Source organism: Tilletiaria anomala (assembly GCF_000711695.1).
Source record: "Tilletiaria anomala UBC 951 chromosome Unknown K437scaffold_261, whole genome shotgun sequence".
NCBI classification, from domain to species: Eukaryota; Fungi; Basidiomycota; class Exobasidiomycetes; order Georgefischeriales; family Tilletiariaceae; genus Tilletiaria; species Tilletiaria anomala.
Genome location: NW_013546761.1, coordinates 945 through 1,743, shown reverse-complemented (window position 1 = coordinate 1,743; position 799 = coordinate 945). Strand labels below are relative to the sequence as shown.

Below are 799 nucleotides of genomic sequence, written 5' to 3'. Positions count from 1 at the left end.
CAGTGCGAAGCACCTCGAAGCAGCACAGCCCATAAACAACATCGAACGTCATGGAACATTCACAGGCAAGTAACTAGCTACAGTAGGTGCATGCGGACATACTGGCAATAAAAAGATGGATTGCTGGAATCGGGGCTAGCAAGGCCATCTACAAATGAATATTGATTGAAAAGACGTGTTCAGGGTCACTTTGCCCCTGAGAAAAAGCCTATCGTTTCGTTGGGTGCTAGAACAGCATTGCTCTACAATGCAGTATTGCCCTACAGCGCACGAATACCATTGGTATCATGATCGACACACAATGTTTGCACTCCCTCAAGGCACTTCTCACACCAACAAGCTCAAGGATTCTACAGGCATCAAGCTCAACAATAGTGACACGATGAAGGAAGTGCCCAAGGGCGAATATGGGCCGATTCGTGTCAAGACTGATGAGGGCAACGTTGTGGACAACTTCTATCTCCAGAATACACTTGACGTCTGAGGCACACAGGGGAACTCATCATCGTAAGCAGAATCAAACTCGCAGTGGCCGGGCGCCTGCACCAAGCACAAGAAGGAAGGGCTACAACTACTTTTGGTAACAGAAATGGTATGGTAACCACGATGGTGGATTTGCGCGGTGGCATCCTAGCTCTTTCTGTCATGAAGGGAATCACCACCGCAATGCGGAATATGTCGGCCTGTCCAGGTCGTGCAAATGCGGATGATGGGCTATGCCCCAACCCCCTCGGTAAAGCAATGCATGACTTGTGCAACGCAACGCAACCCTGCAAGGTGAAGGGCCTACAGTTCACTA

The 799-nt window shown here is 49.6% G+C and overlaps 1 protein-coding gene across 1 annotated transcript; it reads left to right on the top strand.

Annotated features, from left to right (window-relative positions):
* Window positions 1-301: 301 nt before the first annotated feature.
* K437DRAFT_271396 (uncharacterized protein) lies at window positions 302-584 on the top strand (the record flags this gene model as incomplete). The annotated part of the gene is made up of 2 exons (XM_013384257.1): window positions 302-445; window positions 516-584. 2 exons carry the CDS (start codon window positions 302-304, stop codon window positions 582-584), a joined length of 213 nt encoding a protein of 70 aa, XP_013239711.1.
* Window positions 585-799: the final 215 nt, after the last annotated feature.